Source organism: Callorhinchus milii, unplaced genomic scaffold (assembly GCF_018977255.1).
Source record: "Callorhinchus milii isolate IMCB2004 unplaced genomic scaffold, IMCB_Cmil_1.0 Scaffold24, whole genome shotgun sequence".
Taxonomy (NCBI): Eukaryota; Metazoa; Chordata; class Chondrichthyes; order Chimaeriformes; family Callorhinchidae; genus Callorhinchus; species Callorhinchus milii.
The window spans coordinates 7,410,587-7,430,378 of record NW_024704765.1 but is presented as its reverse complement, the minus strand read 5'-3'; the positions used below and the strand labels follow the sequence as shown (position 1 = coordinate 7,430,378).

Below are 19,792 nucleotides of genomic sequence, written 5' to 3'. Positions count from 1 at the left end.
GGAAGGGGGGGGGAGAGACAGAGAGGGGGAGAGGTGCGACTTTGTAACACTCCCCATTACGACCAGAGAAGGGTTTCGTTTCCCCCAAAGAATTGGTTACATTCGCGGTGTCAGTGCAACGATGTATCGAGTCTTACGTTCCCCCTTTTCCCCCCTCCACCTCCTCCCTCTTTCTCTTTCTTTCCTTCCTCTCTCTCTCTCTCTCTCTCTCTCTTTCCCTCCCTCCCCTCCGATAATTTGCACGACAGCGCTTTGACAAGAATTCCCCGACTTCTATGTGCAATAAGTAATAATAAGAAGAAGAATATAAGATTGTGGCGTCTCGAACTGCGCCCCTATTTGGTCTCTGAACAAGTAAGTCATTGAGCAAAGTTTGGAGGGTTTCTTCAGAACTTTAGGGTCAACACAAACACACACTCACACTCACTCTCACAAACACACTCACTCTCACACACTCACTGACTCTCTCACACACTCTCACTCACACACACTCATTCACTCTCACAAACACACTCACTCACTGACTCTCTCACACACTCTCACTCACACACACTCACTCTCACTCACACATACACTCACACACACTCACTCTCACACACACTCACACACACTCACACTCACTCACACACTCACACAAAAAAAAGAAGTTACAGAGAGAGAGCGAGAGGAGACTACCTTCTGTTTTTGTGGTCAGGACAGCTGGTGGGTTTGTTTTAAGTTTTCTCTATTTTTTTAAATTAAAAAAAGTTTTTTAAACCCCAGAGACTTAGCCAGAAACTTGCTGCGTTTTGTAATTTATTTCCACACCCCCCCTCCCCCCCCCCCCCCCCCCCCCCCAAAGCGTTGTTGATCTTCTAAGGAATTTGGAGGGTGAATGTTTCCTCCCGACCTGAAAGGCGCTCTGCAAATGTAATTTTGTTGTTGTTGTTTCCAACCCCTCCCCTCTCCCCCCCCCCCCCCCCCCTCCTCCCCTCCCCCCCAACTCCCTTCCCTTTCCTCCTACTTTCAAATTTGTTTCTGCGTTTCGAACTTTGTGTCTCGGTTCCCCATTTTAAATCAAAGTGCCTGAGTCGCAGTCTTTTTTTTTAAGAGACAGAGACAGAGTTAAGAGAACATAGAGAAGGAGAGAGAGAGAGAGTTAAGAGAAGAGACAGAGTTAAGAGAACATAGAGAAGGAGAGAGAGAGAGTTAAGAGAAGAGACAGAATTAAGAGAACATAGAGGAGAGAGAGAGAGTTAAGAGAAGAGACAGAGAGAGTGAGTTAAGAACAGAGAGAGAGAGTTAAGAGAGTTAGATTTGGAGAATCTACTTAGTTAAATGTGCTCTTGAGAATTGTGTGTTATTTTTTTTCTCTCATCATTTTACTTTAAGGCGGGGGGGTGGGGTGGGGAGGGGAGGGGGGGTGAAAGAAGATTGCAATCGTCATGCCAGTCCCAGAGACCGAGGTCTACTTGTACGAGAAGGTGATCATATCCATTTCTTGCTGCTGCTCGTTCCTGGGCTCGACCCTGATCATCGCCACTCACGGTCTGTGGCCTGATTTAAGGACCAAACCTCGGCAGCTACTCGTTTATCTCTCGGTGGCTGACTTGCTCTCGGCGGTGTCCTATCTGTACGGGGTGTTGAGGGACTTTGACAGCTCCTCTTGGGACTGCGTCTTGCAAGGCGCCTTGTCCACCTTCGCCAACACCAGCTCCTTTTTCTGGACTGTGGCCATCGCCATTTACTTGTACATCATCATTGTGAGGTCTGACCAGCACCTGGCCGGGAGCTTGTGTGTGTTGTTCCACGCCGTTAGGTAAGCTTTCTTTTAAGAAGCGACGCTTGCTTTTTGACCCGAGTGTTGTTACGTACGAGTCGTCTTGCCGCCGTTTGTGTCGCTACGTTTTTACTTTCATTTAACCCCACGTCGCAATAATAATCCTCGCATTTGATACAGCGCCTTATCACGTCTTCGAGATGTCTCAAAGCGCTTCACAGGATACAGTGTAAAGTGAATTGACTGTACATTTTGTGGGCGAAACTGTATAAGCGTTCACAGGAAGGGTGTGAAGGCCGTTCACCCTAGCCAGGATTCGAACCTGCACTTGTCGAGGTGTCTGATGACCAATTTGTGACTATCCTAGGGGCTGGGGATGCCTGGCTATGGAATATCAATCTTCAGTAGTCGCGGTTCCTGAGCTAAGGCAGGTCTGCAGGACACCAAGGCTTTGCTAATGACAGGCCAACTAGTTAGGTCACTGGAACTAATGACTCTTCCCACTCAGCTCCTGTCGGTCCTGTAAGCAAAAGCCCTAACAGCGAGGGTGGGCCAAGTTGGACAAGCAAAAAGTAGCTCGTCAGACAGTGCTCTCAATGGGAAGCTATTTGGTTTTAGCTGGTCTTATGTAAGCAAGGTGTTTCCCTCTGAGGAGAGTAAAGCGCTCTGAGACGCCGTCCGGCGTGGAGGGCGCTATATAAATCCAAGTTGTTGTTGTTGTTGAGAGTGCGCATTCCATTTCAGACAACTCGAAACTTCCATGCATAGGTGACATTTGTGCGAAACTCCAGTCTTGTTTGGATTCCCAGTGTGAAGGGTTTCTACACATGAATAATTGAATAAATATTAAAGGATATGGGGGAGTGGGTTCGGTTAGTGTGAAGAAAAACACCAGCGCAGGCTTAATGAGCCGTATCAATCAAAGATAGCTGTGGACAGTTGGAATTGCTCAGATGAAACTTTTCTGCTCCGTCATTGCCTCTCTCTCTGAAGGCAGTGATATGGTGGGGGATGGGTTGACAGGGCCTGCAGGGAAATTTCACAACCTCTTCCCACACACACTGTGCCAACCTCAGCTCCATCCTGAGAATCCCCTTTGAAGTCAGGGTCAATCGAGTTTGTGTGACTCAGTGGGATTCCCTGCAGGAAAGGCAAATCGCCAAACTTGTTCTATTAGCCAGACACCAGCAATGCCATCACTTTGCTAGAAAAACTATTTTGTCAACCCAAATAACTGATGAACGTCAACCTTTTTGTGTGTTGGCAGTTGGTCGGTGCCTCTCGTCATCACTGTTGCTGCCGTCAGCCTGAGGAAGATAGGTTACGATGCATCCGATGTGTCCGTGGGCTGGTGTTGGGTCAGTATCCTGGCAGAAGACCACTTCTTGTGGATGTTGCTGACAGGCAAAATCTGGGAGTTCATTGCCTACATCACCCTGCCAATTCTATACATCCGCATTAAGAAACACATCAACCGAGCGGTAAGGGAAAATCTCTCGTGATCAAGGCCTATTGTGATTGACGAGGTTGAGCTCATACAAGTCAGTGTCACAGGAGCGTTCCATGAGACAAGCTGTTTCCTGTCTGTTCAAGTGGATATTTAATAATAATAATACTTACATTTGATATAGCGTCTTATCACGTCTTCGAGACGTCTCAAAGGCCTTGAAAGAGAAGGGTGTTGATCCAGGTGTCCTGGCCAACAATCCTCCAGATGCATCAGTCGTTCACTTCATGGCTGTTTGTGCATGTCAAGTGCAAGGATTATTGGTGTTACCTGTGGAGTCCTGTAGCTCAGTGGTTAGAGCACTCGCTTTGCAAGCGAGAGACCTGAGTTCAATTCCAGGAAGGGCGAAACCTTGGGCAAGTTTCCTTACTCCACACGCCTAATAATAATCCCTCCAAAACCCAAAACAATAATAAATTGGTCATTTTCAATCTACGACTGTTTGTGGGACATTGCTGTGCGCAATTGGCTGCCGCGTTCGCCCACAAATATACAGTCAATTCACTTTACAGTATATTCTGTGAAGCGCTTTGGGACGTCCTCCCGACGTGAAAAGCGCTATATCAAATGCAAGGATTATTATTATTATTATTATTAATTTGCTTGCTGGGCTTGCTTATAAGTAGTTGTGCTAACTAACCCATGGGAACACACTTAATGAAGAGTAGAGTTCCCACATGGTTGACATCATGTGCCATTCGAGATCTCTCTTGACCGTGGGAAGCAGAATGGCTTTTCAAAGCAATCTGAATAGTTGGGAAAATAAAATATAAGATGCGAGGGAGGGTGAAAGGGGGGTGGAACTAAACAGAGATCTTTCAGGCACAGACACCTCGGACTGAATGGCCCGCTAACGTGCTGAAAAAAATCATTTGATTGTATAATTGTGTGAATATTTTTTCTCATCCAGCACGAAGCTTTATCGGAGTATCGCCCCATCTTATCCAGCAGTTCCAGCTACCACAGCAGATCTTCAAGCGCAGACCTTAAGCTCACCCTCATCCCCATCATATTCATCTTGCTGCGGATATGGAGTACTGTGAGGTTCATCCTGACCTTGTGTGGCTCTCCTGTCGTGGAGAATAGATTGCTGGTGACGCTACACGTGAGTACACTGATTTTACCAATTGGAATGGGAAAAGACGCAAGAAAACAGATCTGTAGCTCAGTAGTTAGAGCACACACCTTGCAAGCGAGAGACCTGGGTTCGATTCCCAGGCAGGGCGAAACGTTGTGCAAGTTTCCTTACTCCACAGTGGGAACCAGGTTGTTAATCGATTGGCGAATCACTTATAATAATTTCTTTTAAAAATATATATAATTGGTCACTCAATCCACGACTGTGTAGGACACTGCTGTGCGCAATTGTCTGCTGCGTTTCACCCACAAAATATAGCCAATTCACTTTACAGTATATTCTGTGAAGCCCTTTGAGACGTCTGAAAGACCCGATAAGGCGCTGTATCAAATGCAAGGATCATTATCATTATTGATGGGAACTCACCCACTCGTGAATGAGTAGTATCTAGCAGCCAGTGCAAGACACTCACTCAATCCATTTGCCCAAGGTTATATTTCACCACATGTTGTTTGTTTGAATGCACCTTCAGTTATGGTGAAGTATCAGTCGTGTCTAATTTTAGATACTTTAGAGAGTTACTGCTCACAGAAAGGAATGGAAACAAAGTGTGCTTAATAGATAAGCACAAGGCTTTCTTGTGTTTACAAACAATAAATGTTAGTTTGTTATTTTGTGTTAGCTTTGGCTATTTACAGGAAAACACGAGCTCTAATAGCCATGTTTTGGCAGGGAAATAAATATTATTGTACAGTGTCTATTTTGTGTTTATAACTTTTTCTACTCTCCCTCAAGTTCTTGAATGTCTATTGCCTGCATTTCTGCCACCGTTTCAGGGTAACCCACAGGTTCATCAGTTCTTAGGCATTATGATGTTCGATGTTGTCAGCTTGGCTCAGTTTGTAATACTTTACGCTTATTATTCCCTCCTCATTCAAATTGATTTCCAAATTCTAATAATTTTGACCAATCATTGCTGTTTGCAAGTTAGCTGCCATGTTGGCCTTCATAATATGTTCATCTCTAATTTTCTCTCATTCTGTAACATGCCCCAATACATTTCTTTCATGCGAAGGGTGTTAAATAAATGCAAGTTGCTGCTGAAATGGCACAAGGGATTAGTGCAGTGCAAAGATCTGGGGCAGATAAACGCTTTATTACTTCAGGCTAACATCCTTTCTGCAGTTAGCTTATTGATGTTTAATTTTTTTGCTGTAACTTCACAGGGAGTCGGAAACACCTTCCAAGGAGCTGCAAACTGTATCATGTTCATACTTTGCACCAAGCCCATTCGCCTGCGCCTGATCTCCTCTCTGTGCAGCTTCTGCAGGAACGAGGATGACAAGAGCATGGAAAGCGAGTCTAAGATCACCAGCCGTCAGGCGAGCACCTCACTGCCTTCACCCTTTGTAACTGAAGAATAACTAGTCCTTGAACCACAGAGAGACAGCTTCAAACCAGTGTCAAGTGATATGAACGTGCCTGAAGCAGCAGTTCTTGAACTTTGTTTTTTGTTTGGTAATCGAAACTTGTTTTATTGAGTGGTTGGTTCTGGTATAAAGTGAAGATAAGGGAGTTTCAGCGATTTTGATCCCATCCCGCTTTCTGCTGTACCACCTGGAGAGCAATTTAAATGAACATCCTTTTACAGCCAAAGTCGGGGACGGAGGGAGGCGGATGTTTCTAAGATGTGTGTTCTGTAATGTATTGCTACACGTAGTGCCTTCTATAAATGGTGCAGCTGTTTCTTTCCTGATGGGGTGCAAATCACAACGCAGTGTGAAATTTGGATCATGGTCAATCCAGGTCTTTATTTCTTGACTGGTCCACGCGTATGAGCCCTCCCTCAACACACTATATATTGTTACAGTGACTGGTCCCACACCTGCTATGTTACCCATTAGTTTTGCCAACTCAGCTGTGCGAGTTAGTAGGATACATGGTACTCTTATTTGTTTCTTTAGCTAATCAGCTTTTCTGCTAACCAGCCTGAGGGCCAGAAGGCTAACTAACGGGGATGTCAGACCTAACCATGATAAGTGGCCCAATCAGACAAATGTATTTGAAAGTCTGCATTTTTCTTTTAACATCAACAGGTTGGAATTTTCACCTTGTATTCCATTCTGTTTAGAAACCTCTTCCAAAAGACACAGAATTTTAATAATAATAATCCTTGGATTTAGTATAGTGCCTTATCACGACGGAAAGATGTCTCAAAGCGCTTCACAGGAATTACTGTAATGTGGAGTTATGGAGTGACTGTGTATTTTGTAGGCAAATGCAGCACCACAATTGCACACAGCAATGTCCCACAAACTACCATGAGCCGAATGAACAATTTTATTTAGGGGATTATTGGCCAGGACACCGGGAGAAACTCTTCTCTTTTCGAATAGTGTCACGGGATCTTTAACTTCCACCTGAACAGGCAGGCGGGACCTCAATTTAACGTCTCATCCGAAAGGCGGCATTCCTGACCGTGCAATACCACCCCAGCACTGCAATGGAGTGTTACCTTTACCCCCTGAAATGAATGTAGTTAAAAGGTTCATGAATTTTTTTTTAAAAAAAAATCCTTTTACCTTTTTGTTTACAAAATCGCTGTGAGGTACAAATTGTGAATATGTTCTGCCTTTTACTCTTCAGGTGAGAGCAGGTGGCTCTTAGTAGCATTTTATTTATAACGTGGAAACATTGCAGCGTCCTGAAACTGTAATAAAGTATATTTTGCTTTATTAATTTTATTTGAGGCCGAGCCGGAGGGACGGGGGGAGGTGACCTGACCGTAGGGCACGGTCGAAGAGGAAGGTCTTCAGGTGTGGCCTGATGATGGGGAAGGAGAGCAGGTGGTGGGGGGGGGGGGGGCGGGGTCGTGGGCAAAGGTGAGAGATGATAAGAGTGTTGCAGAGCTTCGAGGCGCAGTGGCTGAAAGCGCGACCGCCGACGGTGGAACGGAGGGCACGAGGGACGAGTAGAGAGACAGTCGAGCGGAAGCGACGGACGGGTTGTGGGTTGGTGAGTTAGCAGGTCGGGGAGGGGGAGGGGGGGGGTCGGTGTCAGTCAGGGCCTGACCAGATTTGAAGACGAGCGCGAAGATCTTGAAAACATCTCCTTCGCTCCCTCCCTCCTTTCTTTCCCTCTCTCCTTTCCCTCCTTCCTTCCTTCCTTCCTTTCCCTCCCTCTCCTGTCCCCCCCCCTTTTCCCTCCCTCCATTACCTTCAGAGGGACGGACGTCGGTCTTCGAATCACTGTGGACTGAACCCAGTTGAACCGCAGTGGGTTACCCCCCCCCCCAAAAAAAGCAGCCGCCGCCATTTTGTTGGGGTTACTTTTCCCGCGCTTTTCCTGCACTTCCTCCACCGCCGCCACGCGGACGGCAACGGCGCCATTTCCGGTCACGTGACGCCCCTGTGACGCTCCCCGCACGTGCTCACCCACCCTGCTGTGATGACGACGATGGCCGCCGCCGCCATCCCTCTTGTGTGGGCCACGAAACGTGAGGCTCAGGTGATGTCGGCTCCGCCGCTGGTCTCCAAACCAACCCCCGGCCTCCTCCTCCTGCACGTGATGGTCCCGCTCTTCCGCCGCCGCCATGTGGATAACGAGGAACCCGATGAACCAACCGGTGAGGGGGCGAGCGAGCGAGCGCCCGCGCGCGGCGACTTCCGGTGACGTCGGTCGAACCCCGCCCCCTGCTCGCGCCGCGCATGCGCATTCCCTCCCCCTCCCCTTCAACCCCCTCCATGTGGTTCCCCAGCACGTGCACGTGGTCCACCCACCACGTGGTCCACCCACCACGTGGTCTGCCCTTTAAATCCCATCAAAACACAAATAGACATATTTTAATGGCAGTAATTTGGTGACGTCCGTCGGCGGCTGCTTTGTTTGTGGCGAGGACGGGGGGGGGGGGGGGGGCGGGGGGTGACGCCGCCGCCTCTCGCGCTCCCACACAACGCGCGCGCGCACAGTCACTACGCTTCAGCGGCCCAGCCCCGCCATGAATTATTGTTGTTGTGGTGGTGGTGGTGGTGGTGGCGGCTCTTCGACTGATGACGTGGGGGCTGTTAAAAGTCCCGGCGTTTTCTAAGGGGCTCCTTGTGTGTCAAATCAATCCAAAAGGGACGTCGTTACGGACCGCCACAAGATTTCATTCCTTAATTTCGGACGCTGGCCTGAGACGCCGTCCGGCGTGGAGGGCGCTACATAAATCCAAGTTGTTGTTGTTGTTGGTGGTTTAGTGCCGTTCGCTGTCAAGCCCCCACCCCCCTCCCACCCCCACCCCAGCACAACCTTGAATATTCGCCAACCTCCTATCTCCCCCGCCGTGTGCCGCTGTTGAAGCACGTCTTCAGTGAAAAGAATATTTCGGGGGGGGGGAACTTATTTCATTTGTTCGGTCTCCTGATCTGCATTTGAAATGACAAATTGAGGTCTTCAAAAAAAAAACGAATCGAAATTGTCCATTCACTTGGACTCCACCATCGTGCCGACCTGCTAACTAACTCACCAACCCGCTGGCGAGGGAGGAACTCTCCTCTTAATCTTTCCCTCTTAACTCGCCGAATGACAACCCTTGAGTTTACAGCCCCCTCTCTGAAGGGAGTGCGAACTCAGTCCCACTGTTTCACCGACCAGTGGGAATAATCCGTTTCTGTTTGATCTCTGAAGACCTTGTGCAAACCTCATTCCAGATTCCATTATTGTTTTCTCTTGTTCCTTGGTAACTCATTAAAGGTGATAGGAGGTATCTAAATTGCAATAGTATGTTAATCAGGAGCAATTTATTCTCAGCAATAACTAAGTCACGTGGATGGGCAGCAATTTATATTTCAATAGCTCCTTTCACATTAAAGAAACATCTCAAGGCACTTAACAGGATGAGATTAATTAGAAATAACTCTGATTAATTTGTGCCAACACTATCCGACAAATAACAATGACGTGAATAGGAAATTAGTTCGATTTTTGTTTGGGGGGAGAAACTGGATGACGAGGAAATATAACCAGAAAAGGTTACTTTTCTTTGAAATAACAGCAGCAGGAAGGAATTTTCATATGGATCACGAGGTAAGTTGGACCAAATTAATGACTCAATTAAAATAGGAATAGTGATCTGGAAATAAATGCAAAAGTTTGCTGTTAAATATTGTTATGCAGGCAAACGCGGCAGCCAAAGACAATTTTATTTACAGCACACAAGACAGCCATTCGGCCCATCGTGTCAAACAACAAGATACACAGTCAGGTTAAATTGATGTTTTTTGCCAGTGATTTAGGGAGGAACATTGGCCAAGAAATGACATAGATAACACTTGATATTTCAGGGAAGAAAAAGGCAGTTTCGAAAATTGAAAGGGAGGGGGAAGCAAAGAGTGAAAGTGAAGGGGAAAAAATAGACGTAAAATGAATGCCTTTCAGCTACATTGGCTATACTGCAGTTGTATTGATTTCTTTAAAAATGCCTGCAACGGTAGCCTCCAAAAACGCTTCAAAATTGTTGAGAAACGTATAAGCACGCAATGAGGCATCACATCCAAGTTGGGGCTGAAACTGCAGTGTCTGCAATCACTGCACTGATAGCATATTTCACTTTATGAATGAAATTACCGCATCTGCTGCAAATAATACATGCTCCGCATCACAGGACAAAGTTGGGTCTGTGTCTGCAACACATTTTTGAGCGGCAAACAAAGGAAACTTATCAAGTAATAATAATAATAATCCTTGCATTAGATAGAGCGCCTTTCACGTCTTCTAGACGTCTCAAAACGCTTCACAGAATATACTGTAAAGTGAATTGACTGTGAAACGTGGCAGTCAATTGCGCGCAGCAGCGTCCCCACCCAATTATTATTATTTTTTTTGTTTGGTATTATTATCATCCCCGGAAAAGCGATCGACCGAACGACTAACAAGCAGGTTATCTAATACTCAGTAAACAGGGGCGTGTGGAGTAAGGAAACTTTCACAACATTTTGCATTGCCGGGAATAGAACCCAGATCTCTCACTTGCGAGGCGAGTGCTCTAACCACTGAGCTACAGGACTCCGATGCGTTCAAATTCTCATTTTTATATTAAAATATGTGTTTTGTATATGACCCTGTATCAGAACTCAAAAGAAAAAAAACACTTGAAAGCGATTGTAGATTAGGCCAAGTTTTACAAATTACAAATGGATCCTCAGGCAATTTGGCACCACTTTTAGAGGCTGAACAAGACATCTTGTCCTTTCCAGTCCTGAAACATGCAAATTTATTTCTAAATGCCTTCCTAGCTATTAAGAACAATTTCTGCTGGCAGATTGTGTTCACTGGCAGGACACAGGAAAAGATAAAGTCCGTAAAACAAAAATCATAATCTACTATAATTGTTAATCTGTCATAAATTTGAGCTCAACTTTGAAAAAGGCCCTTCTCTGCCTTACACAACATTTCATTGCGCACACAAGCCATCCCCTCTAATGTGATCAAATTTGCAGTATTCCTTAATGGGATTCCTTAACGAAGAAATAATTGTGTCCAGTTAAGCAAAGGAGTCCTCTATTCGTATAATTCAGATTGCATATTAAGGAATATTGTTAAGAAATACTGCAAATTTTACCCGAGGTACAGTATTTGTTCTTAAACGCAATGTTATCGGATGAGTACAAGGATTGGAATCGCTTATCAAAAGGGTCTAAGAGTAATAGTCCTGCCTTTTTGGTAATGGGTCCAAAGTACAAAGTCCCGAATCTCAGTCCTTTTTGGATTTCCCACAACACCAGCAAGAAATCATGGCAATCACACAGGTGCTCGAACATTTCGCTGAAGTTAAGAAGGTGAGTTTAGCTATTCCATGCTGATCACCAATGTTGATGCATCAGAAATAATAATAATAATAATCCTTGCATTTGATACAGCACCTTATCAAGCCTTCAAAGTGCTTCACAGAATACTCTGTAAAGTGAATTGACTGGATGTTTTACACTGTGTTGCTAGTGATGCCTGAATTTTAACATCGTGGGTTGCTATTTCACCCCATGACTTTACAATGTCACCTTGTCCCAAAAGCCCACATTGGTCTCTGTGGACTAGTTTTAACTCGCAAATGGAAACCTGTTTTTATTGTTCTCCGCAGGGTTTGACCGTTGTACTTGTTTCAGCGACTCTTATATCTGCATTTGGCTCTTCTTTCCAGTATGGGTACAACGTCGCTGTTGTCAACCCTCCGTCTAAGGTAAGTTGCTAAAATACTTAACGTTCATTACACTGTAGTTTCCTGGCTGTGCAGATGCAACAGGAGAGACAAATACATTCCTTCTGCCTCTCTTAAAAAAAGTTATTCATTAGTGAATAATAATAATACAGTAAACTGATAACTCGACCCTGGCTTAACTTGTCACGACTACTTAAGTCATCATCATCATCATTCTTGCATTTGCATTTGATACAGCACTTTATCAAGTCTTTGAGACGTCTCAAAGCGCTTCACAGAATATACTGTAAAGTGAATTGACTGTATATTTTGTGGGCGAAATGCGGCAGCCAATTGCGCACAGCAGCGTCCCACAAAAAGTCGTGGATTAAAGTGACCAATTTTTTTTTTGAAGGGATTATTACCACCGGAAAAGCGATCTACCAATCGACTTACATCCGGGTTCCTACTTACTGCTAGGTAAGCAGAGGCATGTGGAGTAAGGAAACTTGCCCGAACTTTCGCCCTGCCCAGGAATCAAAACCCAGTCTCCCGCTCGTGAGGGGAGCGCTCTAACCACTGAGCTACAGGACTCCACACACGTATTTATACATGTGCCTAACCTGCCACCCCTTATAACTCATCAGTGAGCCAATTTCCCTCGGAGCGACAAGTGATCAGGAACTTACTATATTTCCAGAATCTTTTAATAAAGAAATTGTCTTCAGATTAAAAAAGATTGGTTTCTCAGTGAATATTCAAGTGGAAATGTAATGTATAGAATGTAAAGAGTCGCAGAATAAAGATGTCATTATAAAGTAGAATGTTCTTTTAACTATGTGATGAATGTTTGTTTTGTATCTCACAGTTCATGCAGAGTTTTTACAACCAGACCTACATAGATCGTAATAATCAGCCCATGAATGAAAATTTACTCACTGTGTCATGGTCCCTGACTGTGTCCCTGTTTCCATTGGGTGGCCTGTTTGGATCACTTCTGATTGTTCCTCTCTTGGTAGATAAATTGGGCAGGTGAGTCGATTGAACTTAATAGATGTAAGGGGTGAATCTTTGGGGAGGATACATTTGCAGGGCTAAGGGGAGAGAGCGGAGGAGTGGGATTAATTTGGATAGCTCTTTCAAAGAGCCAGCACAGACACGATGAGCCGAGTGATCTCCTTCTGTGCTGTATAATTCTATGATTCTATGAAGTCAGTAAATGTACTGACCTTGTTTGGAGTGCTTAGCAGTGGTGGAGTCTGACCCCCAACATTAGCACATGAACTTTGAGAGAAAAGGCCTCTGGAGGGCATTTGTATTAGGGAGGAGGAGAGTGGGGGGTGAAATGAAAGAAGGTTTGCAATGGAATCTTCATGGAAACAAGCAGTGCATCATGGCGGTGGGATCATTGATCCAAAGTGAAGATCTTTAACACTCACATCAGGTCCATTCAATTTGCACGTTATCAGATGTAACGGTAAATTCACTTAATTACATGAAAGCTGTGTAACCAATGCATTTTCTGGCCTAAACGTAAGACAATCAACGATCCCTTGTTGCAGGAAGGGCATTCTGCTGGTGAACAATATATTCTCCATCGTGCCAGCTATACTGATGGGAACCAGCAAACAATCAAAATCTTTTGAAATCATTATGATCAGTCGATTTATTGTTGGGTTATGTGCAGGTACGTAAACCCAGGCAGTCTGAACTAAACGTTACCCTGTCATTCCCACACTCCACTACTGTGCTATGCCTGACCAATCTCCCTTTATAAATTGGTCTCTTCAATCCATGACACTGCTGTGCGCAATTTACAGCCATGTTTCACCCACAAATATACAGTCAATTCATTTTACAATCTATTTTGTGAAGCACTTTGAGACCTCTCAAAGACGTGATGAGGCGCTGTATCAAATGCAAGGATTATTGTTATTTATTATAATTTCTGTCTTTTATGCGTCTAGGCGTCGCTGCCAATGTTGTCCCAATGTACGTGGGGGAAATTGCACCAAAGAGGCTTCGAGGAGGAATTGGTGTGGTTCCTCAGTTGTTCATTACAATTGGAATTCTGTTTGCTCAGATCCTCGGATTAAGATTCTTGCTCGCCAACGATGATGGTATGGAATATTCTCAGTATATTTAGACTGTGTGTCAGCCTAGTTCAATTGGTGGCAGTATGATCAACTCCTTCCTCTCCCTTGCTCGGATCCAACTGTGCAGCATTCCAAGCCTATTTTTCCTTTCCCGGGTGGGGCAAAATCTTAAGGAAATCTCCTGACTCCACACGCCTCTGTTTACCTAGCAGTAAGTAGGAACAGGAGTCAATTGGCGGATAGCTTTTCCGGGAATAATAATCCCTCAAAGAAAAATGTTGGTCACTCAATCCGCAACTGTTTGTGGGACACTGCTGTGTGCAATTGGCCACAAAATATACAGTGAGTTCGCTTTACAATATTTTCTGTGAAGCGCTTTGAGACGTCTCAACGACGTGATAAGGCACTATATCAAATGCAAGGATTATTATTATTATATAAATGCAAGCTGTTGTCATTTAACCCCATCCAGGGCAGTGACAGGAATATACGATTGATCTCACTGACTCTGTTTTAATGTTAAAGCCTCTATATCATAGGGAATGATTGGGATCAGATTAATTATAATTCACTTTCTTCGCCCCCCCCACCCACCGCATTGCTTCACTGTCAAACAAGTTGCTTGACAGTCACCCACACAACCCCGTGCAAAAACAGAACGGCTGCTTGGGGTGAGGTGTATTTTCTATGACCGTAAATACTAATATTTGACCGTAAATCCTAATACCAGAATATTAACTCTCCCGCCACCTTCCTCCCCTCCCAATTCAGATGTTTGAGAATGACTCAGTTTCCCACAAAGGATTCTTAATGCTTCTGTTTTGTTGGCAGGTTGGCCGCTGATGCTGGCAATGACAGGGATTCCTGCCATCCTGCAGGTCATCCTATTGCCTCTTTTGCCTGAGAGTCCAAGATTCCTGTTGATTCAGAAAGGCAGCGTAGATAAAGCCAGGGCAGGTAAACCACACGGAGGGTTTAAATGAAAGGATCGCTGCAGGTGATTGCAAGGAACCTGCTGAATTCTCTGCCACCAACCGTTGCGGAAGCAACAATAACAGCAACAACAACCACAACAACACATTACATTTACACACAGCGCCTTTCACGTCAGGAGGACGTCCCAAGATGCTGGACAGGCAGGGATCCACACCTGAGCTGGTGGTTGGGATCTACGGTTGGGATTTAAGGAGAAACCTCACACTTATTTTAAAAGGGAATTGGATAGATGATTGAAATAGAGGAATATTAGAGGGTTTAGGGTGCAAGCAGGTGGATGGGGGGACTATTTAGATTATTTGGCCACCTGGAATCCTGGCCAACAATCGCCCAGACAAATTGTTTGTGAATTCTCGCTGTTCGCAAAATGTCTGCTGTGTTTCCCCTGCAAACGCACAGTCACCGCACTTGAAAGCAATTTGCTGCGAAGCGCTTTTGCGACGTTATAGTGCGTCGGGTCAAAGGCAAAGTGAGCAATATTATAACCAGCGTTGTTTGATTTTATCGCCGTGAAGCCTTACAAAGACTGAGAGGCTACGACAATGTGGAGAATGAAATAGAGGAAATGCAATTGGAAGATCAATCTGAGAAGGCAGACGGGCTTTTGACAGTGAAGAATCTGTTCACACTTAAGGCATTGCGTTGGCAGCTGATTACAGTCATTATGCTGAACATGGGACAGCAGCTTTCGGGCGTCAATGCGGTAAGTCACGAAAATGACGCAAAGATACAGGGCAAGAGAATGAGGCACTCATTCCTCATGGGTGGGTAAAGAATACACCAGTAACTGTTGATGCTCCTTTTGAGTCACTCCTCGCAAGAGCAATCTTTGTTCCTTCGAGTCATTGTCTCATCTGTCCAGTCAAAACTCTTAGTCGATTCGCTGTATTTTCAAAGACGGTCTAAAGAAAGAGCGAGAGAGAGAGAGAGAAAGTATTTTTATACAACATCAAAGCATCTCACGGCATTTCACCTGGTCGTAAGGCGTTTCGCCCACAAAACACACAGTCAATCCACTTCGCAGTACTTTGTGTGAAGCGCTTTGAGACGTCTCAATGACGTGATAAGGTGCTGTATCAAATGCAAGGGTTATTCATCTTCTTGTAGACATAAACGGGGAGCTGGTTTGGCCACAGCAAGGTTCCACAAACAGCCACAAACGGGAGGACTATTGACCATTGACCGAGACGCTAGGTGATGCTCCATTCACAGTTTGCAGGCAGTTGGGTTCTTATTTAATGCCATTCAAAAGATGGTACCTTTGACAGTGAAGTGCACCACCACGCTACCACCGATAAATTCTGCACGGCTAATTTATCAAGGTAGCGAAAATAATAACCTTGCAAAATCTTGCGGGAGTGAAAGGCCTTTCTCTCTATTAGTTTTTCATCTGCCGTTGATACTGCGATTGTGTTCCTAGATATATTACTACGCAGACTCTATATTTCGAACAGCTGGAGTCTACGAAAATAGCATTCAGTTTATCACTGTCGGAACGGGCACCATCAATGTCATCATGACCATAGCAGCAGTAAGTTGTCAAATATACAGTCAATTCACTTTACAGTATATTCTGTGAAGCGCTTTGGGACATCCTCCCGACGTGAAAAGCGCTATAACAAATGCAAGGATTATTATTATTATTATTATTATGTTAGCGTTATTATTAATAAGAATAAAACAATAGTAGTAATGGTAAATGTTTAATCATAGATTATTGTAGCTCAGAAGGAGGCCATTCGGCCCATCGTGCTGGTGTTGGCTCTATGGAAGAACTACCCAATCAGTCCCTCTCCCCGACTCTTTCCCCATTATCCTTGCAAATTTTTCCTTGTCAAGTAACTCTCCAATTCCCTTTTGAAAGTTGTTATTGAATCCGTTTCCACCGCCTTTTCAGACAGTGCATTCCAGAGGCCTTAGGGGTTCATTTTCCCCCTATTTCTTAACTAATTTAATTAAGAAATCCACTACAGCAAATACCGTACTGGAAACGTGACTCTGCTTTTTTGTGCATTCACTTGCTATTCCGGGTTGAGTCTTGCGCGAATTTCACCAAGATATACCTCAATCTTTGTTGTACGCAGATCTTCATTGTGGATGCAGCCGGCCGTAAGATTCTTCTGCTGATTGGGTTCGCTATTTGCGGCTTGTTTTCTGCAGTACTGACAGTGGCTCTAAAACTTCAGGTTCGTATTTTTCCGCTATTGAAAGACAGAACTCGGGTTGTCACAGAAACCCGATTGTGTCACGATGTCACACGGAGCTTTAGGGAAATTACTCCCGTAGGTGACTATCTTTGCCGTGAATGCAGCAGTCATTTTGCTTATAGCAAAGTTCCACAAAAAGCCATGAGGCAAACGATCTGTTAATATCGAGGCTGTTTTTTTTGTACAATACTCTGTCTAAATTGCCTGCCGTGTTTGCCTACAAATACACAGTCACTACATCTTGCATTAAATCACTGTGACGCGCTTTGAGACATTTTGACGACTTGATCAGGCGCTAGATGAAATGCAAGGATTATTATTATTGTCATGAAATAACTTTTTTTTTCTCTTTTCTCTTTAGAATATGATTCACTGGATGCCTGCTATAAGCATACTCAGCATTATCGTTTATATCATTGGACACGCGATAGGACCCAGTAAGTGTATTTTATTGGCAGAATTTATGTTCCCCTTTCAAACCAAGAACGTACACCCCGAAGTTAACTTGTAATATCGCGGCTCTCGAAGATGCGTGAGGCGCTGTATCAAATGCAAGGTTATTATTATTATTGCTGCCGATTTTGGGGGAGTTCAACTCGTTCAAGAACCGATCCTTTGGCAAGAGTGAGTTCTGGAATAGAGGATATGTGCCGTGAGGGGAAGCTGGTTTGCTGAGGTTGGACAAACAGGACAGTTAGCAGAAGTCTGAGCCCAAATTGGTTGTATGTCAAGGCAGAATCAATCGGAGCCTTTAAAAGTAGGTACGTATGTATGTAAATAATTAGCAAATGCCATATGGAAGCATAGGTGTCCAACACAGCAACAACAACTTGCCCTTCACGTGGGGTAGCGTCCCAGAGTGCTTGACAGCGGCGAGGGAGGGGGTGGGGGGGGGTGCACGGAGGTGACCGTAAGCATGATCGAAAAGCAAGGTCTTTAGGGAGGGAGGGGGCAAGGCGGAGGGATTGAGGGAGAGAGAGCTCCAGAGCTTTAGTACAATTGTTTGTCTCCTTAATGAACAACTTCACCAAGTGGGTTGATTTTTTTTTGCAATGGACTAACTTGTTGTCTTTCTCTGCGTTCGAGGTCCGATACCTTACGTGGTGACCACAGAGCTGTTTCGTCAGAGTTCCAGACCAGCAGCCTTCATGGTGGCAGGATCAGTGCACTGGTTCTGTAACTTTCTTGTGGGCATCATCTTTCCTTTCCTGGTGGTGGGTGGCCTTTTGATTTCTGAGTTTGCTTTAAATGTTTGACTTATTGATACCAAGAAAAGGATGTGGGGAAACGGCGGGGAACGAACACATAGCTCTTTCTACACTACACTTGACGACAATTCACCTATATTACACGATAAGCGTTGTAATAAACACAGTTAATTACTATTATTACTCTTATCTTAATAATAACTGGTGATAATGATCACGTGCAAATTTTGATTCCAGTAATGGTTCAAGGTGGATTTTGCAGTGAAATCTTAAGAGTTTGGCAAAATTGATGCTCACCTATTGAAGACATTTGTTAGATTTTGTTTTTTTGTTTGTATTTTACTTTCAGCAAGGATTCGGCCCCTACTGTTTCGTCATTTTCAGCAGCATCTGCTTCCTGACATTCGCTTACATCTTCATCTTCGTTCCCGAGACAAAGAATAAAACATTCCAGGAAATCAGTCAGACTATGGCAAAGAGGAACAAAGTTGAGGTTGAGGAGGAATTGGATATGAGTCAAGCGGAGGTCAAGGAAAAACAATAGGAGCAGAAAAGCACCGAGACTTAACATCCTTTGTGGTACAATGGGTGAAAGTTGGGAGGTTTGATGGAATAGTTAGGATCAATAATAATTATCACTTTATTGTAAATTGTGGACAGGGTCAGGGTGTATGTAATCACTGTTGTGCTCACGTGATCACACAGCCCTCTCCTGGCTTGTCAGTAATTATTGACTTGCTCCGAATGCAATTTTTGACAATGTGCTAGCATTACTGGACCCCACTGTTTTCACCCCAACAGTCTGGCTCCATTGAAAGTCTAGGCTTGCGGCCTGGGCAAGAGTGGAACTGTTAAATCTGCTGGTCCATACAATTTGACAAAGCCAACCCTATACTGATAAGATAAAGCCTACAATAAAAAAAACTGATTTTTGTCAATTCTTTTGGGTTAGGTGAACTTCACATCCTTCAAAGCTTGCTTTGGCCTTGAGAAAATTCTCCTGAAATTTGAGAAGGAACTTGTGGTTCTATCTGCCTGTTAAGTTGGGTGTCAAAGATCTCATGGCATCACACAGAAGGAGAAGGGAAGTCTCTCACCTTGCCTACCTTGTTGGTCTTTCAGTCGGTTGTGCGACATTGTTATGCACAAATTGGCTGCTGCATTTGCTTATAAATATACAGTCACAACAATCAAATAATAATAAGACTTACATTTGATAAAGCGCCTTATCAAGTCTTCGAGACGTCTCAGAGACCTCCATGGAACAGACTGTAAAGTGAATTGACTGTATATTTGTGGGCGAAACGCAGCAGCCAATTGCCCACAGTAACGTCCCCACAAACAGCCGTGGATTAAATCCAAGGATTATTATTTATAACCTGTGCCTCATAATAATGTAGCCCATCCAAAGATACATTGCTGTACATTGCTTTTTATTGGCATTTTCCATCAGTGAAACCTATTTTATTCAGAGACTTTAGAAATCATTTAGAACCACAGAAATTTAGGGCACAGAAGAAGGCCATTTGGCCCTGTGCCAACTCCAAGAACAATCCTTTATTTGTTAAATAAAGATATAGATTACTATAGCGCGGGGCTAAGCATATGTTTGGGACTGTTTGGGTGAATCGAATCAATGGTTTAGATAAACTACAACTCTTTTATTCAATGTGTTATCAATGGAATCATTGTTAATCAGTATTGAGGTCAGCTTCACACTGATGCAGAATGGCTGGCAGAAATTGTACCATAAACTGAACTGAGATT

At 44.4% G+C, this 19,792-nt stretch overlaps 2 protein-coding genes across 2 annotated transcripts; both read left to right on the top strand.

Annotated features, from left to right (window-relative positions):
• The first annotated feature begins 1,374 nt into the window (after positions 1–1,374).
• Positions 1,375–6,546, top strand: gpr157 (G protein-coupled receptor 157). Its single transcript, XM_007902057.2, has 4 exons — positions 1,375–1,798; positions 3,027–3,240; positions 4,177–4,371; positions 5,571–6,546. The coding sequence occupies exons 1-4, from the start codon at positions 1,425–1,427 to the stop codon at positions 5,766–5,768; spliced, it is 981 nt and encodes a 326-aa protein (XP_007900248.1). The 5' UTR covers positions 1,375–1,424; the 3' UTR covers positions 5,769–6,546.
• Positions 6,547–11,109: 4,563 nt separating this feature from the next.
• On the top strand, positions 11,110–19,195 carry slc2a1a (solute carrier family 2 member 1a). The gene is made up of 12 exons (XM_007902058.2): positions 11,110–11,162; positions 11,462–11,560; positions 12,387–12,550; positions 13,081–13,205; positions 13,486–13,638; positions 14,446–14,571; positions 15,126–15,313; positions 16,031–16,141; positions 16,695–16,796; positions 17,179–17,254; positions 17,904–18,031; positions 18,375–19,195. Exons 1-12 carry the CDS (start codon positions 11,118–11,120, stop codon positions 18,567–18,569), a joined length of 1,512 nt encoding a protein of 503 aa, XP_007900249.2. The 5' UTR covers positions 11,110–11,117; the 3' UTR covers positions 18,570–19,195.
• The last annotated feature ends 597 nt before the right edge of the window (positions 19,196–19,792 follow it).